General features: G+C 41.6%; 2 protein-coding genes across 7 annotated transcripts; both read right to left on the bottom strand.

Annotated features, from left to right (window-relative positions):
- Nucleotides 1-2,677: 2,677 nt before the first annotated feature.
- LOC135113558 (glutamate receptor ionotropic, delta-2-like) lies at nucleotides 2,678-8,868 on the bottom strand. Of its 6 annotated transcripts, none has more exons than XM_064028822.1 (11): nucleotides 7,913-8,868; nucleotides 7,358-7,801; nucleotides 7,032-7,163; nucleotides 6,742-6,900; nucleotides 6,228-6,318; nucleotides 5,622-5,907; nucleotides 5,269-5,489; nucleotides 4,167-4,347; nucleotides 3,965-4,064; nucleotides 3,557-3,683; nucleotides 2,678-3,454 (listed from the first exon to the last, which is right to left on the bottom strand). In XM_064028822.1, the coding sequence occupies exons 2-11, from the start codon at nucleotides 7,621-7,623 to the stop codon at nucleotides 3,350-3,352; spliced, it is 1,668 nt and encodes a 555-aa protein (XP_063884892.1). In that variant the 5' UTR covers nucleotides 7,624-7,801; nucleotides 7,913-8,868; the 3' UTR covers nucleotides 2,678-3,349. The 6 variants fall into 6 exon arrangements, with proteins under 6 accessions (XP_063884892.1, XP_063884890.1, XP_063884891.1 ...); XM_064028820.1 differs by having other exon boundaries at nucleotides 2,679-3,454; nucleotides 5,269-5,907; nucleotides 7,358-7,578; nucleotides 7,685-7,801; nucleotides 7,913-8,859; XM_064028821.1 differs by having other exon boundaries at nucleotides 2,679-3,454; nucleotides 5,269-5,907; nucleotides 7,358-7,578; nucleotides 7,685-8,859.
- Nucleotides 8,869-11,365: 2,497 nt separating this feature from the next.
- Nucleotides 11,366-21,249, bottom strand: LOC135113557 (glutamate receptor ionotropic, delta-2-like). The gene is made up of 15 exons (XM_064028818.1): nucleotides 21,148-21,249; nucleotides 19,034-19,664; nucleotides 17,650-17,734; nucleotides 17,397-17,518; nucleotides 17,169-17,285; nucleotides 16,815-17,038; nucleotides 15,759-15,890; nucleotides 15,475-15,633; nucleotides 14,957-15,047; nucleotides 14,360-14,645; nucleotides 14,007-14,227; nucleotides 12,915-13,095; nucleotides 12,707-12,806; nucleotides 12,259-12,385; nucleotides 11,366-12,156 (listed from the first exon to the last, which is right to left on the bottom strand). The coding sequence occupies exons 3-15, from the start codon at nucleotides 17,732-17,734 to the stop codon at nucleotides 12,052-12,054; spliced, it is 1,950 nt and encodes a 649-aa protein (XP_063884888.1). The 5' UTR covers nucleotides 19,034-19,664; nucleotides 21,148-21,249; the 3' UTR covers nucleotides 11,366-12,051.
- Between the last annotated feature and the right edge of the window lie 66 nt (nucleotides 21,250-21,315).

The following is a 21,315-nucleotide window of genomic DNA, read 5'->3' as shown; positions in this document are numbered from 1 at the left end:
GTGTGTGTGTGTGTGTGTGTGTGTGTGTGTGTGTGTGTGTGTGTGTGTGTGTGTGTGTGTGTGTGTGTGTTTGAAATGTTTTTTTGAATGAATACTTTACATTTGTTGTTTTAAAAGAAGTTTTGGAACAATTCTCTTGACATTGGTGGTGAAATGTGCAGGACATCGCGTTGGTCACAACTTTTCCTATGAGGATTTCTTGGCGAGTCTGTTGAGCAGCTCAAGACACCAAACCACCAGCCCGGCAGTCAGACCACTGGCCAGCAACACAAACACTCCCTGCAACGCAAAGCGGAAGTTTATGGGACTAGGACCATTGTTATCATAATCATCGTTATGAAGGTGAAGAATAAGTATCAAGAAACATTATACATGCATGTACACGTACCCAAAGGTTACTAATCGAGAGAGTGGTGGAGAGTGCCACTGTCTTGGGCACATTGTTGCATCGAGTGAAATTAGGTACGTCCTGTGCCCAATACTTGAGGAGTCCTGATTCCTTGAGAGACATCACCCTGTGGTATTGTGCAAAGTGATGAGGGATGTCGCCAAAGAAGGGAGCATGAATGCTTTCATAAATAAGACGAGACACCCATCTGCAGTAATGCTACGTCGCTTGTAGAAAACATTTGATCTTGGAACAAGAATGGTAGAGCCTAATGATTCTACATTCCAATCGTGCACTCCCTTGAAATATTGTTCTTGCTAAGATTGTCATATAGATTGGTGGAAATGATCATAGTCTCATTGCCCGGCCTTGCTTTCGCTCGTGCTTTCTTAGATTATATAACTTGTCCTTGACAACTCTTAAAATCCTCACTGTAGGTAACGGTGCTGATTCTTTTCATTGATATTAAAAATTTTCTGCCAGAAATTCAAAATTTATTAATGCACTTATTCCTCGCAGTCCAACCGCAAATGGTCTTGTTGACTCTAGTCACGGGTTCTTTTGATTCACATATCCACAAGATAACTACTGAAATACATTTGTTTGTTTCTGATGTAGATAAATGTTAGTTTTATGATTTTTCAGAATTTCGCGTGCTGTTGTACAACCCTGATATGTCAAAGTTATTGTTACCACATTTCAAAATATTCACGAACGTTTCTGGCACTATCAGAGGAGAGGGTAAATTTACACATCAAGATGGCTGCAAAATTTCAACTCGCTGATGGTGACAGTTTATTCTCTCGTGAATGGTAGCAAAGGAAATCATCTTGACCTAACAGACCATAAGCAAACATCAAGCATCTCGCCCTGCTCAGAAAGGTATCAAAAAGTTTGGCTACTGACATCCCTGTTGCTCCTCCACTTACTGCTCCTCCTTTCAAGGTTCCTTCCTCTTCATCTATCACCTGCCCATGCGTTTAGTCTGTTTTTGGCTTTATTTTTGTGGTACCTTCCTTTTTTTTTCTTTTTAATTAATCAAGTTTATTTATTTTTTTCCTGTATTTTCTGTCCTGCACGATAATATATATTTCTGCTTCCCTATGCTGTGTTACCACGTCGGATTGTCCTCTTTTGTTCTTATTCATTGCCAAATTTGTGGTGGTGGCCAATTGTTTGTGCATTTGTGGCCATATCGTCTCTCTTGTTCCATCTTTACCTGCCTTTGTCACTGGTTGGTGCTTTTGAATCGTCGCCTCATCAGCCGGCCTCAACATTGTCTGTGTACTAGCATAGTAGACACCAGAGTTTTCTTCAGCCCTTTATATGACGAGCACCATCTCTCAGACAAGTTTGTTATTACATTCATTGACTACTTGATGCTCGTATTAAATAGAAAGTTGTAGCAAAACAGCGAAAGCTAATATTTAAATATTAGCTACTTATATATATATATATATATATATATATATATATATATATATATATATATATATATATATATATATATATATATATATATATATATATATATATATATATATTCATCGATGAATAATAATACTTTGGATTGATACCTTGTATGATGGGATTCGTTTTCTGACTTATTATAGAAGAAAATGGCAGAAACCCATCTCTGGACACGTAGAACTCACAGCGACCTGTGGGAATACATGGCAAGTTGAAAGAGAGAGAGAGAGAGAGAGAGAGAGAGAGAGAGAGAGAGAGAGAGAGAGAGAGAGAGAGAGAGAGAGAGAGAGAGAGAGAGAGAGAGAGAGAGAGAGAGAGAGAGAGAGAGAGAGAGAGAGAGAGAGAGAGAGAGAGAGAGAGAGAGAGAATTTTACCTTAATCAGTAAGTTTTGAAGACTTAACTTTTTGGGAGAAGTCTAAAGCTACCAAGCTTTTGATTGCATTTTCAATGTCGATGAGAACGTGGTGTCCGGCCCTCACCGGGGTGTCGAGGCATAGTCTCGACATAGTTTAGGATGAGACAGAAAGAACCTTATATCAGAGAAAGAGCATAACCTGATATGGTAGACAAAACATAGCTTAATATACCGGTTGAGCTGTCCGAGGTTGAGTTGATCGAAATTGAATTGCCCAGGGTCGAGATGGCCATAGGATTGAGTTGACCATGCGTTGAATTGGCTAGGGGTTGAGTGTACCACGGGTTGAGTTGACTTAACCAGGGTGGAGATGACAAAAAAAAAAAAAAAAAAAAAATATCGGGATCGAGTTCACGGAGGTTGAACTGACTAAAGATTGAATTAACATAGAACCATGAAAATCATATATAGTCTTGTTAATGTTTGCCATATATTCTAGCTTTAAAAATGCGTTTCGCTCACTGTCAGAAAATGTTCATTCTTGGAATACTTCTGCCATATCATGGCGACGTGAGGATCGTTCGGAACGTTCCTTGGTGTCTGGAAGGGCTGCAGCACGTATCTCACGGCCAGCAGGGACATGAGGTTGCCGCCGTAGCTCCTCGTCAGCACGTGTCGTCAGCATCCACAGCCAAAGCACCAGACGCTCCCACCACCACCATTCCGTGGGTTATACTAAGTTAGTTTTCATTAGGCACTGCTGCTTCCAGAATACACAACATCCTTAAAGACACAAGTCAGAAGGGGCCCAGTATGGACCACCTGCAGAGCTCCTCATACCTGTTGCTTCTCGGCTCAGGTTTAGCGTCCATCACCTTACTGGCGGAGAAGATAACTGTGAACTGAATCACATAAGCTCTCAACTGTGGCCGGACAGTGCTCAAATGAACATGACACCGAATAAACTTAAAAAAAAAAAAAAGAAAAAGAAAATGGTCTTTATTAAAATTTGGGGATAAAATAACATTGTTTTTTCTTCTTAATTCTGACGTTTAATTCAACTGGGAAAGTGCATGACATCCCCGTTTTAAGATTTCGTCGCGAAGAACATTTGAAGCAGGATGAACACTGTTGGTCACACCGTTTTCCATGATGACTTCTTGGCCGGTAGGTTCAGAAGTTCAAGGCACCAGACCACCAGGCCAGCAGTCAGACCCCCCGCCAGCAATGCAAACACTCCCTGTAACAGCACGGAAACGTAAGTCTTATCAGTGTCATTAGGGTTGTTTTAAGACTGAACAGCATGGCACAGGTGGTCTCTCTCTCTGTAATACACACGCACCCAAAGGTTAGTGAACGAGAGAGTGGTAGAGAACGCCACTTTTTTGGGCACATTGTTGCATCGAGTGAAATTGGCGACGTCCTGCACCCAGTAGGTGAGGATTCCAGATTCCGTCAGCGCCATCACCCTGTGGGGTAATACACAATGATGAAGGTTCGAGCTTGTATTGTAGAAATTAAATCTGTACTGAAGAAGACAACAAAAGAAGAGTAATTCAACCTATACTTAAGAAACAAACAAGAAGAAAGGAGAAAAAAAAGTATTTGCTCTTCAATAAAATAATGTTACTTTGAATACTTGATACTCTTATTTAGTAAGTAAGTAGAAAATAATTCTTTGCAATTATAGAAAGCAAAAAGAAAACAATCATAGCCAACGCTTATGTATTAATTTCAACAACAATCATACCTTGGACTGAGACCTTGAATGATGGGATTCGTTTTCTGACTTATTATAGAAGAAGAAAACGGCAGAAATCCATCTCTGGACAGATAGAAGTCACAGCGACCTGTGGGAACACGTGGCAAGTTGAGAGAGAGAGAGAGAGAGAGAGAGAGAGAGAGAGAGAGAGAGAGAGAGAGAGAGAGAGAGAGAGAGAGAGAATATTTACCTTTTTTGGAAAAGTCTAAGGCCATTAATGTTTTAACAGTACTATAAATTTCGACGAGAACGTGGTCTCCGGCCCTCACCAGGGTGTCAAGGCTCTTAGAAAACTGTGTCTGTGTGTGGAACTTGAGGCGGCCCTTCTTCTCCATGTCCGCCACTTCTCGAAACATACCTGACTGGACACCCTAGGGAAAAAAATGGTATTTAGCGAAACTACAGAACTCCTAACGTGTGATTTCATTATTATTCCAGACAGGGAAAGGGCAAACTTTGCGTTGTTCATTGCATCAAAACTCCAATTTCATCATCTATTCTATACACTCGACACAACCTTCCAGACAACTATCACCTCTACTTCACTGACGCTCTACTATCCTTGCCCTCCTTCCAAATAAGAAATCTCGAATCTTTTGCAATGAAGCAGTTTCCATGAAGTTACATGTTCAGTGTCGCCTTCCGCAATACTTGTCCTCCTCACTGCTACTTCATTTAGACGCCTCGTCCATGTATGAAGTATTGCTCTGACTTATGAGGACGTTCAACTCACACATCTCTCTAAACACGGTAGATTCAAAAGATTGTCGTCCTTTCGATTTCTTTTGCCTAATTGGTTGTCTCAGTCACCGCCGCGGTGTTGCACCTCCTTGCTGTCTTCTACCGTTTCTTCCATGGTTACTGCTCTTCAGAGCTTGCTAAGTTCATGCCTCTTCCTCTCCGGCGACCTCGCTGCACAAGACATGCTCCTTACTCTCACTCCAATTCTCTCCACCTAACTAATGCAAGAGTTAATTAGTATCCTCACTTTCATTTTATTTATTTATTTTTATGTTGGTAAACTCTGTTTCCTATACTTCTGATTCTTCTTGGGAGTGGCATGGTGTGCGGGCTATTTTCTATAAAACAGAAAAATTGCCTTAGGCTGTTCTCCTTGACACAGAAAAGAAAAAAAAAACAAGGCATAATATTGAAAGTACTTTTATAAAGTATAGTTATAGTAATAAATGTCAGCAATTTCTTAGAAATCGATGTTACTTAACTTACATTATAATGGAATCAAAAGACAGAGATGATAATTATATCTCTCGCCTTGTCCTACATTCACTTACTCTTAGAAATTCTTCATTCTTGGAATACTTCTGCCATATCATGGCAACGCTCGGGTGGTCCAGGACGTCCCTCAGAGTCTGGAAGGGCTGCGGCACGTATCTCACGGCCAGCAGGGACATGAGGTTGCCGGCGTAGCTCCTCGTCAGCACCAGCGTCGTCAGCATCCACAAACCCAGCACCAGACGCTCCCACCACCACCACTCCGCGGGCCACACCACGTCTGCGTTGGGAGTGAGTGAGGCAGAATTTGTCTTCATTAGGGCACGACTGCTGCTCCCTGAGAGCACGGAAATCGTTAAGATGCAAGGCAGCCCCAAGCAGGCGGGTCCTAGCACGGTCCACGAGGTCTCACCTTGTTGCAGGAGGATGCGGACAGGGCTGAAGGCGCCGCGATGCAGCGTCTCGCTGGAGAGACTGAGGGAAAGTATTTCCAGCAAGGCCAGCACACTCAGCAGTGCCGTCAGGGCGGATGCCCACACTATGGGTGTGAGGGGCAGCAGGAAGCCCCACGGGTCAATCTTAAGGCCTCCCAGCCCCCCAAGTATTATCACCTTTCCAGTCCCTATCGCCGCAGTGTAGTCTCCTGCTGCTGCCCGTGCTGGCGACAACATGAAAGGCACACCTCCAAAATCTACCTCCTGAATAAAAAAAAAATAAAAAAAAAAAAAAATTAACAAGTAAAGTTTGTTTTTATATTTGCATTGCATCTTGAGTAAACGGGAAGCTCCCGTTCATTATTCTTTGAAAATTATACACTGAAAATGCACTCCATTTTTAAGGGCAATGTTGGACCGCACGGCTGTATTGACTTATAGTGACTTAAGATCTTTTGGGTAATTGAGTGATTGGTTGAGTTTATTGCCTTAAAGATAACGTAAGTCAAAGTGTACATAACGTAATTCTTAAAGTATACATACGTATATATCTCTGAAGAAGTGAACATAGAGGCTTCACTCACCTCCCGCACCACCATGCCCATCATGCCGGTCCAGGAGCCGTCAGGCATTATAGTGCCGAACGTCCTGTCTGGGGACAACACGTACCTGTGCCTGTGTATTGGCAGGCTGTGTAAGGATGTGATAGAGAAAATCATTCACATAAAATCTCTTATCCATTTATGTGAAACTGGTGAAAAACATTATCAAAACTTGCACTGCAGGAATGTTTTCTTTCATTATACCTGCATTTTATTTATTTATTATTATTATTATTTTTTTTTTTAGTTGTACCACGACCTTCAGACGCGCTGGTTCCAATCCTAACACTGGTTTGAGGTTGGGAAGGCATCTACTTTGTGTAGCGGTTCCCTAATGGCAAAAACTGTTTGCTCGTACGAGCCACCATCCTGGCCGTAGTTCATCAGGGCAACTCGGATAAAAAAAAAAAAAAAAAATCTGTGCTGGATGCTCGTTATGAAAGACTCGGATGAGACAGGCTAATAACTTGGCACAATATTCATAAGAAAAACTTACGTAAAGTTCATTGCTTTTGCAAGATACGTAACGCTTTTATCCAGTGCACCGGTGTAGACGAGACGGCGTCCCTCCTTGGCGAGCGGGTCGTCCACCCATGTGAGGGAGTGGTGAGGCATGAGCTCCACCGCCACCGTCAGCGTTGGTGCTGAAGCGAATCTGCTCGTAAAAGTGTTTTTTTTTTTTTGGACGAAATGCTGAGACTACATTGTAAACAACTTTTTGATGTTTTTGGTATATGTAGGAAAAGTAAGTAGCTCTTATTGACAAAAACGTAATGTTTTACCAACACAAAAAACTTGTCCGGAAAAAACTGTGATTGCAGAGTTTGTGTCCAAGTCTTGCTGGCAGACCAGCTGGCAACTCTGTTGGGGAGTTTCGTGATGGGGCTGAACGGCATCGCAACGTACACGCCAACATCCCTGTTTGTATATATATATATATATATATATATATATATATATATATATATATATATATATATATATATATATATATATATATATATATATATATATATATATATATATATATATATATATATATATATATATATATATAAATCATATTTTTCTCACAAACTTTGATATAATTACCAAATTAAATTTAAGATTACCTTTTTTTCTGGCCTCGGTGCACGAGGAGCAGCATGGCGTTCCTATTGGAGAGAAGGCCGTGCAGGCCGCCAAGATGGGTGAGAGGGAGGCGAGTGAGGACAAGGACCCTCGTGGACCACCTGAGGGCGTGACGCCTAAGTGACAGGTGACCGAAGGCGGCGAGGAAGGCTGGGTCATCACTCACCACCACCACCAACAGGCAGTGCCACGCTTCTCCCATCTGTGAGTAACGTTGTACGGATGTGATTGTTTCTACGGAATTCATCTGTTAGCAACAAGTAATTGAATACAATAATACATACAGTTTTTACGTGAGAATGACCCACCTGGCGAACCTTGTCGATCGTCCCCTTGAGGTACACCAGCGTTCCATTACCCTGCGTGTGTTGAGGAGCCGCCAGGAAGACGGCGATGCCGCGTGGCGAAAGCTTCTCCTCGGCCTCCTGAAAAAGCCGCTTAGAGAGTAATGATGATCATCCAATGAAATGTTGCCAATGCAGTCTTTCAGTTCTCGAATAAGGAAAAGGTTTTACTCGCCTCAACGGGTGACGTACCTTCACGAATGTTAGAGCAACCTGGCTGGGGTTGTCCGACAAGAGCAGCGCCGGACACTGGTGCTGACGCTGTGACGCCCAGACGCCTTGCACCGCTGCTAGTGCTTCTGGTGCTGTGCTTTCTGTCGCAATGGAGAACAGTGACACGCGGGTGCGTGAATGAACTGATAAATGAAATGTTATTCAGTGGCCAAGTACAGGAATATTGTTCTTCATTCAGCACATTCGAGGACATTGTGATGCTGACATCTACCTGAGGACTGACGCAGCAGTGCAGCGGACCGGAGGGACTGTGTACTGAGGAAGAATAGCCACGTTAGCAAGGCGACGGCCACCATCTGAACGGTGAAACAAACCAAGCAATTTGTTATTCATTCATGGAGACGCTTTGAACGGGAAGTCTTGGAACACCAGGGAGTGTGCTGATAGCTTTCTGATTGTAATGTATAGGCATAATGAAAGTTTTAATTGCTTTTGCTGTTTAATAATAGTAGTAGCAATACTCAAGAATAAAAACACTGACGGAACGAACGCGAGGCGCCCAACACCATTATCCTTCATTCAAGAACTTCACACTTGGAGGAATAATTATTTGAAAAGTCGTCCAGCCTGTAACAGTTATTCAGTGACGCCCTGCCATGAAATGATTAACTGTAGACAGGTAGAATTGAATGACAAGATAAACTCTCTTCAACGCTTAATTGCCAGTAACCGTTCAGAAGAGTTCAGTAGTTTAGGTTCTACGAAAACATCAGCCAAAAACTTATTACAAAAAGCGGTGCAAATCCGGTGTATTGATGACCTATGGCTTTGTCTTGATCCCGTTGCTACACGTTGTTTATGAGCAGTGCAGTCTCTTTTCTCTATATTCTACTTCGAGGCACTTTATGCAGCATTACTTATGATGGATACCTAACAAACTGTATGAACGTTGCTATAAGGAATGAAACTTGGTATTGTGAGATCACAGTTACGATACAGAAATATTATACGAGTATATGTGTAACTTTTTATAAGCCAAGTATTGATTAATTGTAATGGAAATCGTAAGTTGTCAATATGGGGATAGAGAGAAGCACAAATATTATAACTTTGAAGAAATGCATTCTGTAGGTAAAGACTCTGATCAATTATTGACAGAGGCCAGTGTACTAAGTAACGTTGCGGTCGATTGTACAAGATTCCTTCTTTCTTCCTCCGGTTGATCCATTTGCAGACTGTGGACGGGCTGACGCCTGTCTCTCGAGCGATAGCGCGAATCGACTTTCCACTGAACCACATGGAAATAAATTTGGCGCGTTCACTCAAGTCGGTTGGCTGAAAGGGAGCTCGAGTCATGGTCACGGGAACAGCACGTCCACTCCACTCTGGTTCTCGGCAGCTGTTGAGGGATGACTCACTTCTTTTCTCTCTAGCTAAATAACTTAATGCAAAACCTAATTACTACGATCTCTATTTGCAACACCACGTCCACTCCACTCTGGTTCTCAGCAGCTGTTGAGGGATTGACTCACTCCTGTTCTCTCTAGCTTAATAACTTAATGGAAAATCTAATTACTACGATTTGCAACTCCACATCCTTGTTCAGTGGTTAGTTAAGGACCGTTCTGTCGTTGGTGTATTCCTCACCGTGCGCGTGGTCTTGATGCTGAAGTGGGAGTGCACTGAGAGAGGTGGCGCGCTAGACTGCTGGATGCGAAGTCGTGTGCTACCTTTTTATTCATGCTGCGTCTGGGGATGGCGTAGCAAGTTATCAATGAATAACAGCTGCAGTGTGTGTGTGTGTGTGTATGTGTGTGAAATGATTACTTTCCATTTGTTGTATTAAAAGAAGTTTTGGAGTAATTCTCTTGACATTGGTGATGTAGATAAATGTTAGTTTTATGATTTTTCAGAATTTCGCGTGTTGTTGTAAAACCCTGATATGTCAAATTTATTGTTACCACATTTCAAAATATCAGAGGAGAAGGTAAATTTACACATCAAGATGGCTGCAAAATTTCAACTCGGTGATGGTGACAGTTTATTCTCTCGTGAATGGTAGCAAAGGAAATCATCTTGACCTAACAGACCATAAGCAAACATCAAGCATCTCGCCCTGCTCAGAAAGGTATCAAAAAGTTTGGCTACTGACATCCCTGTTGCTCCTCCACTTACTGCTCCTCCTTTCAAGGTTCCTTCCTCTTCATCTATCACCTGCCCATGCGTTTAGTCTGTTTTTGGCTTTTTTTTTGTGGTACCTCCCTTTTTTTTTTCTTTTTAATTAATCAAGTTTATTTTTTTTTCCTGTATTTTCTGTCCTGCACGATAATATATATTTCTGCTTCCCTATGCTGTGTTACCACGTCGGATTGTCCTCTTTTGTTCTTATTCATTGCCAAATTTGTGGTGGTGGCCAATTGTTTGTGCATTTGTGGCCATATCGTCTCTCTTGTTCCATCTTTACCTGCCTTTGTCACTGGTTGGTGCTTTTGAATCGTCGCCTCATCAGCCGGCCTCAACATTGTCTGTGTACTAGCACAGTAGACACCAGAGGAACAAGAGTTTTCTTCAGCCCTTTATATGACGAGCACCATCTCTCAGACAAGTTTGTTATTACATTCATTGACTACTTGATGCTCGTATTAAATAGAAAGTTGTAGCAAAACCGCAAAAGCTAATATTTAAATATTAGCTACTTATATATATATATATATATATATATATATATATATATATATATATATATATATATATATATATATATATATATATATATATATATATATATATATATATATATATATATTTTTTTTTTATCGAAGTATAATCATACCTTGGATTGATACCTTGTATGATGGGATTCGTTTTCTGACTTATTATAGAAGAAGAAAATGGCAGAAACCCATCTCTGGACACGTAGAACTCACAGCGACCTGTGGGAATACATGGCAAGTTGAAAGAGAGAGAGAGAGAGAGAGAGAGAGAGAGAGAGAGAGAGAGAGAGAGAGAGAGAGAGAGAGAGAGAGAATTTGACCTTAATCGGTAAATTTTGAACACTTAACTTTTTGGGAGAAGTCTAAAGCTACCAAGCTTTTGATTGCATTTTCAATGTCGATGAGAACGTGGTGTCCGGCCCTCACCGGGGTGTCGAGGCATAGTCTCGACATAGTTTAGGATGAGACAGAAAGAACCTTATATCAGAGAAAGAGCATAACCTGATATGGTAGACAAAACATAGCTTAATATACCGGTTGAGCTGTCCGAGGTTGAGTTGATCGAAATTGAATTGCCCAGGGTCGAGATGGCCATAGGATTGAGTTGACCATGCGTTGAATTGGCTAGGGGTTGAGTGTACCACGGGTTGAGTTGACTTAACCAGGGTGGAGATGACAAAAAAAAAAAAAAAAAAAAAAATATCGGGATCGAGTTCACGGAAGTTGAACTGACTAAAGGTTGAATTAACATAGAACCATGAAAATCATATATAGTCTTGCTAATGTTTGCCATATATTCTAGCATTAAAAATGCGTTTCGCTCACTGTCATAAAATGTTCATTCTTGGAATACTTCTGCCATATCATGGCGACGTGAGGATCGTTGAGAACGTCCCTTGGTGTCTGGAAGGGCTGCGGCACGTATCTCACGGCCAGCAGGGACATGAGGTTGCCGCCGTAGCTCCTCGTCAGCACGTGTCGTCAGCATCCGCAGCCCCAGCACCAAACGCTCCCAGTAGCACCACTCCGTGGGCCACACCACGTCTGCGTTTATAGTGAGTGATACTAAGTTATTCATTAGGCACTGCTGCTTCCTGAATAGACAGTATCCTTAAAGACACAAGTCAGAAGGGGCCCAGTATGGACCACCTGCAGAGCTCCTCATACCTGTTGCTTCTCGGCTCAGATTTGGCGTCCATCACCTTACTGGCGGAGAAGATAACTGTGAACTGAATCACATAAGCTCACAACTGTGGCCGGACAGTGCTCAAATGAACATGACACCGAATAAACTAAAAAAAAAAAAGGTCTTTATTCAAATTTGGGGACAAAATAACATTTTTTCCTTAATTCTGACGTTTAATTCAAATGGGAAAGTGCATGACAAACCCAGTTTTAAGATTTCGTCGCGAAGAACATTTGAAGCAGGATGAACACTGTTGGTCACACCGTTTTCCATGATGACTTCTTGGCGGGTAGGTTCAGAAGTTCAAGGCACCAGACCACCAGGCCAGCAGTCAGACCCCCCGCCAGCAATGCAAACACTCCCTGTAACAGCACGGAAACGTAAGTCTTATCAGTGTCATTAGGGTTGTTTTAAGACTGAACAGCATGGCACAGGTGGTCTCTCTCTCTATAATACACACGCACCCAAAGGTTAGTGAACGAGAGAGTGGTAGAGAACGCCACTTTTTTGGGCACATTGTTGCATCGAGTGAAATTGGCGACGTCCTCCGCCCAGTAGGTGAAGAGTCCAGATTCCGTCAGCGCCATCACCCTGTGAGGGTAATACACAATGATGAGGGTTCAAGCTTGTATTGTAGAAATTAAATTATACTGAAGAAAAAAAGAATGAAAGACAGCAAAAGAAGAGCAATTCAACCTATACTTAGGAAACAAACAAGAAGAAAGGAGAAAAAAAAGTATTTGCTCTACGATAAGATAATGTTGTTACTTGGAATACTTGATACTCTTATTTAGTAAGTAAGTAGAAAATAATTCTTTGCAATTATAGAAAGCAAAAATAAAACAATCATAGCCAACGTTTATGTATTAATTATTTGTATATTATTAGAAAAGATTTCAACAACAATCATACCTTGGACTGAGACCTTGAATGATGGGATTCGTTTTCTGACTTATTATAGAAGAAGAAAACGGCAGAAATCCATCTCTGGACAGATAGAAGTCACAGCGACCTGTGGGAACACGTGGCAAGTTGAGAGAGAGAGAGAGAGAGAGAGAGAGAGAGAGAGAGAGAGAGAGAGAGAGAGAGAGAGAGAGAGAGAGAGAGAGAGAATATTTACCTTTTTTGGAAACGTCTAAGGCCATTAATGTTTTAACAGTACTATCAATTTCGACGAGAACGTGGTCTCCGGCCCTCACCAGGGTGTCAAGGCTCTTAGAAAACTGTGTCTGTGTGTGGAACTTGAGGCGTCCCTTCTCCTCCAGGTCCGCCACTTCTCGAAACATACCTGACTGGACACCCTGGGGAAAAAATGGTATTTAGCGAAACTACAGAACTCCTAACGTGTGATCTCATTATTATTCCAGACTGGGAAAGGGCAAACTTTGCGTTGTTCATTGCATCAAAACTCCAATTTCATCATCTATTCTATACACTCGACACAACCTTCCAGACAACTATCACCTCTACTTCACTGACGCTCTACTATCCTTGCCCTCCTTCCAAATAAGAAATCTCGAATCTTTTGCAATGAAGCAGTTTCCATGAAGTTACATGTTCAGTGTCGCCTTCCGCAATACTTGTCCTCCTCACTGCTACTTCATTTAGACGCCTCGTCCATGTATGAAGTATTGCTCTGACTTATGAGGACGTTCAACTCACACATCCCTCTAAACACGGTAGATTCAAAAGATTGTCGTCCTTTCGATTTCTTTTGCCTAATTGGTTGTCTCAGTCACCGCCGCGGTGTTGCACCTCCTTGCTGTCTTCTACCGTTTCTTCCATGGTTACTGCTCTTCAGAGCTTGCTAAGTTCATGCCTCTTCCTCTCCGGCGACCTCGCTGCACAAGACATGCTCCTTACTCTCACTCCAATTCTCTCCACCTAACTAATGCAAGAGTTAATTAGTATCCTCACTTTCATTTTATTTATCTATTTTTATGTTGGTAAACTCTGTTTCCTATACTTCTGATTCTTCATGGGAGTGGCATGGTGTGCGGGCTATTTTCTATAAAACAGAAAAATTGCCCTAGGCTGTTCTCCTTGACACAGAAAAGAAAAAAAAAACAAGGCATAATATTGAAAGTACTTTTATAAAGTATAGTTATAGTAATAATGTCAGCAATTTCTTAGAAATCGATGTTAACTTACATTATAATGGAATCAAAAGACAGAGATGATATATCTCTCGCCTTGTCCTACATTCACTTACTCTTAGAAATTCTTCATTCTTGGAATACTTCTGCCATATCATGGCAACGCTCGGGTGGTCCAGGACGTCCCTCAGAGTCTGGAAGGGCTGCGGCACGTATCTCACGGCCAGCAGGGACATGAGGTTGCCGGCGTAGCTCCTCGTCAGCACCAGCGTCGTCAGCATCCACAACCCCAGCACCAGACGCTCCCACCACCACCACTCCACGGGCCACACCACGTCTGCGTTGAGAGTGAGTGAGGCAGAATTTGTCTTCATTAGGGCACGACTGCTGCTCCCTGAGAGCACGGTAACCTTTAAGACGCAAGGGAGCCCCAAGCAGGATGGCCCTAGCACGGTCCCCGACGTCTCACCTTGCTGCAGGAGGACGCGGACAGGGCTGAAGGCGCCGCGATGCAGCGTCTTGCTGGAGAGACTGAAGGAAAATATTTCCAGCAAGGCCAGCACACTCAGCAGTGCCGTCAGGGCGGCTGCCCACACTATGGGCGTCAGTGGCAGTAGGAAGCCCCACGGGTCAATCTTAAGCCCTCCTAGCCCCCCAAGTATCATCACGTTTCCAGTCCAAATCACCGCAGTGTAGTCTCCTGCTGCTGCCCGTGCTGGCGACAACATGAAGGGCACACCTCCAAAATCTACCTCCTGAATAAAAAAAAAAAAAAAAGTTTTGAATAAGTAAAGTTTGTTTTTATATTTGCATTGCATCTTGCAACGGCAAGCTCCCGTTCATTATTCTTTGAAAATTATACAGTGAAAATGCACTCCATTTTTAAGGGCAATGTTGGACCGCACGGCTGTATTGACTTATAGTGACTTAAGATCTTTTGGGTAATTGAGTGATTGGTTGAGTTTATTGCCTTAAAGATAACGTAAGTCAAAGTGTACATAACGTAATCCTTAAAGTATACATACGTATATATCTCTGAAGGAGTGAACATAGAGGCTTCACTCACCTCCCGTACCACCATGCCCATCATGCCGGTCCAGGAGCCGTCAGGCATTATAGTGCCGAACGTCCTGTCTGGGGACAACACGTACCTGTGCCTGTGTATTGGCAGGCTGTGTAAGGATGTGATAGAGAAAATTATTCACATAAAATCTCTTATCCATTTATGTGAAACTGGTGAAAAACATTATCAAAACTTGCACTGCAGGAATGTTTTCTTTCATTATACCCGCATTCTATTTATTTATTATTATTATTATTTTTTTTTTTAGTTGTACCACGACCTTCAGACGCGCTGGTTCCAATCCTAACACTGGTTTGAGGTTGGGAAGGCATCTACTTTGTGTAGCGGTTCCCTAATGGCAAAAGCTGTTTGCTCTTACGAGCCACCATCCTGGCCGTAGTTCATCAGGGCAACTCGGATAAAAAAAAAAAATAAAAAAAAATCTGTGCTGGATGCTCGTTATGGAAGACTCGGATGAGACAGGCTAATAACTTGGCACAATATTCATAAGAAAAACTTACGTAAAGTTCATTGCTTTTGCAAGATACGTAACGCTTTTATCCAGTGCACCGGTGTAGACGAGACGGCGTCCCTCCTTGGCGAGCGGGTCGTCCACCCATGTGAGGGAGTGGTGAGGCATGAGCTCCACCGCCACCGTCAGCGTTGGTGCTGAAGCGAATCTGCTCGTAAAAGTGTTTTTTTGGACGAAATGCTGAGACTACATTGTAAACAACTTTTTGATGTTTTTGGTATATGTAGGAAAACTAAGTAGCTCTTATTGACAAAAACGTAATGTTTTACCAACACAAAAAACTTGTCCGGAAAAAACTGTGATTGCAGAGTTTGTGTCCAAGTCTTGCTGGCAGACCAGCTGGCAACTCTGTTGGGGAGTTTCGTGATGGGGCTCAACGGCACCGCAACGTACACGCCAACATCCCTGTGTGTATATATATATATATATATATATATATATATATATATATATATATATATATATATATATATATATATATATATATATATATATATATCTTCTAGACAGGGTGGAATCAAAAGCTTTTCGTCTCATCAACTCCTCTCTTCTGACTGACTGTCTTCAGCCTCTCTCACACCGCCGCAATGTTGCATCTCTAGCTGTCTTCTACTGCTATTTTCATGCTAACTGCTCTTCTGATCTTGCTAACTGCATGTCTCCCCTCTTTCCGCGGCCTCGCTGCACAAGACTTTCTTCTTTCTCTCACCCCTATTCTGTCCACCTCTCTAACGCAAGAGTTAACCATTATTCTCAATCATTCATCCGTTTCTCTGGTAAATTCTGGAACTCCCTGCCTGCTTCCGTATTTCCACCTTCCTATGACTTGAACTCCTTCAAGAGTGAGGCATTTTTTTATTTTTATTTTTGTTGCCCTTGGCCGGTGTCCTTACTACATAAAAAAAAAAAAAAAAAAAAAAAAATATATATATATATATATATATATATATATATATATATATATATATATATATATATATATATATATATATATATATATATATATATATATATATACTTTTTTTTTAATTCGTTTTTAGCTCGTATTATATCTTTGTATCCTATTTTTTATAGCTTGAAAATGCCGTCAGCCATACGGCGAAACGTTGCATCAATAAACGTCACTCTGCCAAAGTTGATTTAATTCGACACGTGTTTTATATATATATATATATATATATATATATATATATATATATATATATATATATATATATATATATATATATATATATATATATATATATATATATATATATATATATATATCATAAATCATATTTTTTCTTACAAACTTTGATATAATTAGCAAGTTAAATTTAAGATTACCTTGTTGTTTTCTGGCCTCGGTGCGCGAGGAGCAGCATGGCGTTCCTATTGGAGAGAAGGCCGTGCAGGCCACCAAGATAGCTGAGAGGGAGGCGAGTGAGGACAAGGACCCTCGTGGACCACCTGAGGGCGTGACGCCTAAGTGACAGGTGACCGAAGGCGGCGAGGAAGGCTGGGTCATCACTCACCACCACCACCAACAGGCAGTGCCACGCTTCTCCCATCTGTGAGTAACGTTGTACGGATGTGATTGTTTCTTGAAAAGAGAATTCATCTGTTTCTACGGAATTCATCTGTTAGCAACAAGTAATTGAATACAATAATACATACAGTTTTTACGTGAGAATGACCCACCTGGCGAACCTTGTCGATCGTCCCCTTGAGGTACACCAGCGTTCCATTACCCTGCGTGTGTTGAGGAGCCGCCAGGAAGACGGCGATGCCGCGTGGCGAAAGCTTCTCCTCGGCCTCCTGAAAAAGCCGCTTAGAGAGTTATGATGATCATCCAGTGAAATGTTGTCAATGCAGTCTTTCAGTTCTCGAATAAGGAAAAGGTTTTACTCGCCTCGATGAGTGACGTACCTTCACGAATGTTAGAGCAACCTGGCTAGGGTTATCCGACAAGAGCAACGCCGGACACTGGTACTGACGCTGTGACGCCCAGACGCCTTGCACTGCTGCTAGTGCTTCTGGTGCTGTGCTTTCTGTCGGAATGGAGAACAGTGACACGCGGGTGCGTGAATGAACTGATAAATGAAATGTTATTCAGTGGCCAAGTACAGGAATATTGTTCTTCATTCAGCACATTCGAGGACATTGTGATGCTGACATCTACCTGAGGACTGACGCAGCAGTGCAGCGGACCGCAGGGACTGTGTATTGAGGAAGAATAGCCACGTTAGCAAGGCGACGGCCACCATCTGAACGGTGAAACAAACCAAGCAATTTGTTATTCATTCATGGAGACGCTTTGAACGGGAAGTCTTGGAACACCAGGGAGTGTGCTGATAGCTTTCTGATTGTAATGTATAGGCATAATAAAAGTTTAAATTGCTTTTGCTGTTTAATAATAGTAGTAGCAATACTCAAGGATAAAAAAACTGACGGAACAAACGCGAGGCGCCCTTTACCATTATGTTTAATTCAAGAACTTCACACTTGAAGGAATGAATAATTATTTGAAAACCTGTAACAACCTGTAACAGTTATTCAGTGACGCCCTGCCATGAAATGATTAACAGTAGACGGGTAGAATTGAATGACGAGATAAACTCTCTTTAACGCTGAATTGCCAGTAAGCGTTCAGAAGAGAAAACACATTCCAGTAGTTTAGGCTCTACGAAAACATCAGCCGAAAACTTATTACAAAAAGCGGTGCAAATCCGGTGTATTGATGACCTTTGGCTTTGTCTTGCTCCCGTTGCTACACGTTGTTTATGAGCAGTGCAGTCTCTTTTCTCTATATTCTACTTCGAGGCACTTTATGCAGCATTACTTATGATGGATACCTAACAAACTGTATGAACGTTGCTATAAGGAATGAAACTTGGTATTGTGAGATCACAGTTACGATACAGAAATATTCTATATGTGTAACTTTTTATAAGCCAAATATTGGTTAATTGTAATGGAAATCGTAAGTTGTCAATATGGGGATAGAGAGAAACACAACTATTATAACTTTGAAGAAATGCATTCTGTAGGTAAAGACTCTGATCAATTATTGACAGAGGCCAGTGTACTAAGTAACGATGCGGTCGATTGTACAAGATTCCTTCTTTCTTCTTCCGGTTGATCCACCTGCAGACTGTGGACGGACTGACGCCTGTCTCTCGGGCGATAGCGCGAATCGACTTTCCACTGAACCACATGGAAATAAATTTGGCGCGTTCACTCAAGTCGGTTGGCTGAAAGGGAGCTCGAGTCATGGTCACGGGAACAGCACGTCCACTCCACTCTGGTTCTCGGCAGCTGTTGAGGGATGACCCACTTCTTTTCTCTCTAGCTAAATAACTTAATGCAAAACCTAATTACTACGATCTATATTTGCAACACCACGTCCACTCCACTCTGGTTCTCAGCAGCTGTTGAGGGATTGACTCACTCCTGTTCTCTCTAGCTTAATAACTTAATGGAAAATCTAATTACTACGATTTGCAACTCCACATCCTTGTTCTGTGGTTAGTTTAGGACCATTCTGTCGTTGGTGTATTCCTCACCGTGCGCGTGGTCTTGATGCTGAAGTGGGAGTGCACTGAGAGAGGTGGCGCGCCAGACTGCTGGATGCGAAGTCGTGTGCTACCTTTTTATTCATGCTGCGTCTGGGGATGGCGTGGCAAGTTATCAATGAATAACAGCTGCAGTGTGTGTGTGTGTGTGTGTGTGTGTGTGTGTGTGTGTGTGTGTGTGTGTGAAATGTTTTTTGATTACTTTTCATTTGTTGTATTAAAAGAAGTTTTGGAGCAATTCTCTTGACATTGGTGGTGAAATATGCAAGACATCGCGTTGGTCACAACTTTTCCTATGAGGATTTCTTGGCGAGACTGTTGAGCAGCTCAAGACACCAAACCACCAGCCCGGCAGTCAGACCACTGGCCAGCAACACAAACACTCCCTGCAACGCAAAGCGGAAGTTTATGGGACTAGGACCATTGTTATCATAATCATCGTTATGAAGGTGAAGAATAAGTATCAAGAAACATTATACATGCATGTACACGTACCCAAAGGTTACTAATCGAGAGAGTGGTGGAGAGTGCCACTGTCTTGGGCACATTGTTGCATCGAGTGAAATTAGGTACGTCCTGTGCCCAATACTTGAGGAGTCCTGATTCCTTGAGAGACATCACCCTGTGGTATTGTGGAAAGTGATAAGGGATGTCGCCAAAGAAGGGAGCATGCATGCTTTCATAAATATGACGAGACACCCATCTCCAGTAATGCTACGTCGCTTGTAGAAAACATTTGATCTTGGAACAAAAATGGTAGAGCCTAATGATTCTACATTCCAATCGTGCACTCCCTTGAAATATTGTTCTTGCTAAGATTGTCATATAGATTGGTGAGAATGATAAATCAACTCTCCTGTAAAAAAAAGTTTGGAAACCATAATAATCATGGTCTCCTTTGCCCGGCCTTGACTTGCCTTTGCTTGTGCATTCTTAGATTACTTGTCCTTGACAACTCTTAAAATCCTCACTGTAGGTAACGGTGCTGATTCTTTTCATTGATATTAAAAATTTTCTGCCAGAAATTCAAAATTTATTAATGCACTTATTCCTCGCAGTCCAACCGCAAATGGTCTTGTTGACTCTAGTCACGGGTTCTTTTGACTCACATATCCACAAGATAACTACTGAAATACATTTGTTTGTTTCTGATGTAGATAAATGTTAGTTTTATGATTTTTCAGAATTTTGCGTGCTGTTGTAGAACCCTGATATGTCAAAGTTATTGTTACCACATTTCAAAATATTCACGAACGTTTCTGGCACTATCAGAGGAGAGGGTAAATTTACACATCAAGATGGCTGCAAAATTTCAACTCGCTGATAGTGACAGTTTATTCTCTCGTGAATGGTAGCAAAGGAAATCATCTTGACCTAACAGACCATAAGCAAACATCAAGCATCTCGCCCTGCTCAGAAAGGTATCAAAAAGTTTGGCTACTGACATCCCTGTTGCTCTTCCACTCACTGCTCCTCCTTTCAAGGTTCCTTCGTCTTCATCTATCACCTGCCCATGCGTTTAGTCTGTTTTTGTCTTTTTTGTGGTACCTTCCTCTTTTTTTTTCTTTAATTAATCAAGTCTGTATTTGTTTTCCTGTATTTTCTGTCCTGCACGATAATATATATTTCTGCTTCCCTATGCTGTGTTACCCCGTCGGATTGTCCTCTTTTGTTCTTATTCGTTGCCAAATTTGTGGTGGTGGCCAATTGTTTGTGCATTTGTGGCCATATCGTCTCTCTTGTTCCATCTTTACCTGCCTTTGTCACTGGTTGGTGCTTTTGAATCGTCGCCTCATCAGCCGGCCTCAACATTGTCTGTGTACTAGCACAGTAGACACCAGAGGAACAAGAGTTTTCTTCAGCCCTTTATATGACGAGCACCAGCTCTCAGACAAGTTTGTTATTACATTCATTGACTACTTGATGCTCGTATTAAATAGAAAGTTGTAACAAAACAGCAAAAGCTAATATTTAAATATTAGCTACTTATATATATATATATATATATATATATATATATATATATATATATATATATATATATATATATATATATATATATATATATATATATATATTTTTTTTTTATCGAAGTATAATCATACCTTGGATTGATACCTTGTATGATGGGATTCGTTTTCTGACTTATTATAGAAGAAGAAAATGGCAGAAACCCATCTCTGGACACGTAGAACTCACAGCGACCTGTGGGAATACATGGCAAGTTGAGAGAGAGAGAGAGAGAGAGAGAGAGAGAGAGAGAGAGAGAGAGA

The sequence above is a fragment of the Scylla paramamosain genome, chromosome 26, assembly GCF_035594125.1.
Source record: "Scylla paramamosain isolate STU-SP2022 chromosome 26, ASM3559412v1, whole genome shotgun sequence".
In the NCBI taxonomy this organism is placed as follows: domain Eukaryota; kingdom Metazoa; phylum Arthropoda; class Malacostraca; order Decapoda; family Portunidae; genus Scylla; species Scylla paramamosain.
This window is presented reverse-complemented; position numbering and strand designations above follow the sequence as displayed.

Coding starts and splice junctions, on each gene's coding strand:
- LOC135113558 (XM_064028819.1), bottom strand. CDS start 7,623: ATGAATTCCGTAGAAACAATCACATCCGTACAACGTTACTCACAGATG. Junction 5,908..6,227: donor TGGGCATGGTGGTGCGGGAG/GTGAGTGAAGCC, acceptor TTTTTTATTCAG/GAGGTAGATTTTGGAGGTGT. Junction 4,348..5,268: donor AGAATGAAGAATTTCTAAGA/GTAAGTGAATGT, acceptor TTTTTTCCCTAG/GGTGTCCAGTCAGGTATGTT.
- LOC135113557 (XM_064028818.1), bottom strand. CDS start 17,734: ATGGTGGCCGTCGCCTTGCTAACGTGGCTATTCTTCCTCAATACACAG. Junction 17,286..17,396: donor TTGCTCTAACATTCGTGAAG/GTACGTCACTCA, acceptor CGGCTTTTTCAG/GAGGCCGAGGAGAAGCTTTC. Junction 12,157..12,258: donor TCTCGTTCACTAACCTTTGG/GTGCGTGTGTAT, acceptor GTGCTGTTACAG/GGAGTGTTTGCATTGCTGGC.